Source organism: Pyrgilauda ruficollis, unplaced genomic scaffold (genome assembly GCF_017590135.1).
Source record: "Pyrgilauda ruficollis isolate IOZ18807 unplaced genomic scaffold, ASM1759013v1 scaffold29, whole genome shotgun sequence".
Classification (NCBI taxonomy): Eukaryota; Metazoa; Chordata; class Aves; order Passeriformes; family Passeridae; genus Pyrgilauda; species Pyrgilauda ruficollis.
The window spans coordinates 1,286,702-1,289,256 of NW_024524266.1; the positions used below are offsets into that span (position 1 = coordinate 1,286,702).

At 68.0% G+C, this 2,555-nt stretch overlaps 1 protein-coding gene across 1 annotated transcript in view; it reads right to left on the bottom strand.

Moving 5' to 3' along the window:
- Window positions 1–1,531, bottom strand: part of NAXD (NAD(P)HX dehydratase) — a 49,973-nt gene extending 48,442 nt beyond the window's left edge. The window contains exons 1-2 of the mRNA XM_041472291.1: window positions 999–1,531; window positions 1–346 (exon numbers count right to left, since the gene is read on the bottom strand). Coding sequence (XP_041328225.1) covers window positions 1–346; window positions 999–1,054 — 402 coding nt within the window. The 5' untranslated portion in view covers window positions 1,055–1,531. The remainder of the gene's footprint in view (window positions 347–998) is intronic.
- Between the last annotated feature and the right edge of the window lie 1,024 nt (window positions 1,532–2,555).

The following is a 2,555-nucleotide window of genomic DNA, read 5'->3' on the forward strand; positions in this document are numbered from 1 at the left end:
CTCGGGGGCGCCGTCGGGCCCCCCCCGGCAGCTGAGGATCCGGTCCATCTCGTCGTAGTACTTGCATATCTTGCGGGCGTGCCCGTTCTTCTTCAGCCCGTCCCGGGCCTGGTAGTACTGCCGCTTGAGGCCCTTGATGCGGATGCGGCACTGCTCGGGGGTGCGCTCGAAGCCCAGCTCGGCCAGGCGGCACGCCACGTCCCGGTACACATGGCTGTTCCGAAAGTTGCCGTCCAGCGCCGACTGCACGTCCGCCTCGCCCCAGATCTCCAGCAGCGCCCGCGTCTCCAGATCCGACCACAGGAAGCCCCGCGTGTTCGTAATCATCCTTGGCCGGCCGGGGTCACTGCAATGGCCGCGCACCGGGGAGAGGGAAGGAGGGAGGGAGGGAGAGAGGGAGGGACGGAGGGGGCGGAGGAGGGCGGCGGGGAGGAGGGAGGGGGTTTAATGCCCGCACGCGGCTCTCCCAGGGGGCGCCTACGCCAGCCCCGGCAGCCGCGGTGCGGCGGGAAGCGGCGGAGAGCCGGGCCGCGGGACCCGCATCCCGGGCCGCCGCCGCTCGCAGCCCGCACGCACGCAAACAAAACTTTCCAGGCGCCGCTTTGCGCTGCGGCCACCTGCAACAAGAGGAGTAGTGAGGTGGCAAAAAAAAAAAAAAAAAAAAAAGAAAAAGGAAAAAAGCCTCTTCCCCTTGACTCGCCCTCTCCGAAAACGATGATGGTAAATAAAAAATAAACAAGCAGGCACCCGGCGCGGAGCCGCGGTCCTCTCCTCCCCCGCTCTCAGGCAGTCAATCGTGCGCTGCCGCTCCCCCGCCCCGAGCTCCGCTGGGAGCGACAGGACGACGGTGCTGGCTGGACCTGGAGGCTCCGCTCATCACAGTGCGCCTGCCTCCCTCCCTCCCTTCTCCTCCCTCCCTCCCCGCCGCAGTGGAGCGCGATCCCTACACACACACACACCCCCACACACAAGGCGCTGCAGCTCCGCTCGGCGCCTACCTCACCCCCGCGCACCGCCGTGCCGGGCCGCGCCGCGCCAGCGCGGGCAGCGACATCGCTGCGCCCTGGCCGCCGTGTCACCGAGCCCGGGGCGGGCGGGCTCCCCCCGCACCCCGCACCGGCGCACACACGCGCGGCAGCGCTGCCCCTGCAGGCCGCCACGACAGCCGCGCCGCAGCCGGCGCCGCCCGCAGCCCCGCGGGGACCCGGCAGCCGCTGCCCCTGGCAGACCCTGCGGCGGTGCTGGGGGTCGGGTCTGCGAGCGCTTCCCCCGCCCCCGGCCGTCCCTCCGCGGAGCAGGTGAGCGGCCCGGCCAGCCCCCGCGGCAGGCGGGGGTGGGCTGCATCCTGCTGGGCCCCGCTGCCGCCCCTTCGCTTTGGTTTTACTCTCCGGCAGCAGCGTCACGAGGCCGCCACCGCCTCCCTCCCGCCTCGGCCCAGCCCCCGGCGGGGCTGCTCGGCCCGGCGACCTTTCCTTCCGCGGGGAGCGCGCACCGGCCCGACCGCCCGCGGGCTCCGGCAGCACCCGGCGCCCACCCGGCCCCGCCTCCCGCCCGGGCCGGCGCTCGGAGGTTTGTACCTTGGTCACGCCGCAGCCAGAGGGCCACGGCAGCGGCCAGGGCGGCCAGGGCGATGACAGCGCCCCGTCCCCACATCCTGGCGGGGACAAGGCAGGGCCGCTCCGCTCTTACCTCGGCACAGCGCGGGGCTCCGCACACGCGCTGCCCAGCGCGCACAACTCATCGGCGCGGCTTCCGCCTCCGCTCCGCGCCGGCGGGGCCGGGCCGGGCCGGGCTCCGCGGGCGGGCGCGCCCTCCCGGCACCGCTCCGCGCCTCCCCGCGGGCTGCCCGCGCCCCGCGCAGCCACCGGCGGGCGGGGCCGCCGCCGAACGTGGTGTGTTAGAGCCCGGGAGGGGAGAGCTTAGAGAGCCGGCCCGGCCAAAGCTTGGCGCTTTAGGGCTGTCTTCCCGGATCTTTAATTAGCAGCTGTTATAAACTCCCAGGAATTTACCATTTATTGTTTCACGCTCTTCCCACCCCTCACCTCGCCAGGTGTTTCTGAGAAAACTCCTCATTTGCAAGTGTGATTTGCTTCTGAGGCACTGTTTCTTGCTCAGATACATAATTGTGCCCTATACACAGCCTTGCCCTATACTGCACTGGTGAGGCCATATCTCAAGTACTGTGTCCAGTTCGGGGCTCCTCAGTCCACAAAGCACACTTGAGGTGCTGGAGCAAGTCCAGAGAAAGGAAACAAAGCTGGTCTAGAGCACTAGTCCTGTGAGGAGTGGGTGAGGAAGCTGGCATTATTTAACCCGGAGAAAAGGAGGCTCAGGAGAGACCTTATCACTTTATAACCATCTGAAAGGAGGCTCTAGTCACATGGGGGTCAGCCTCTTCTCCAAGGTAACCAGTGTCAGGACAAGAGGATGCAGTCTTACACTGGGCCAGGGGCTTGTACAGGTTATACATTAGGAGGAATTTCATCACAGAAAGGGTGATTAGACCTTGGATTGGCTGCCCAGGGAGGTGGTGGAATCACTGTCCCTGGAGGTGG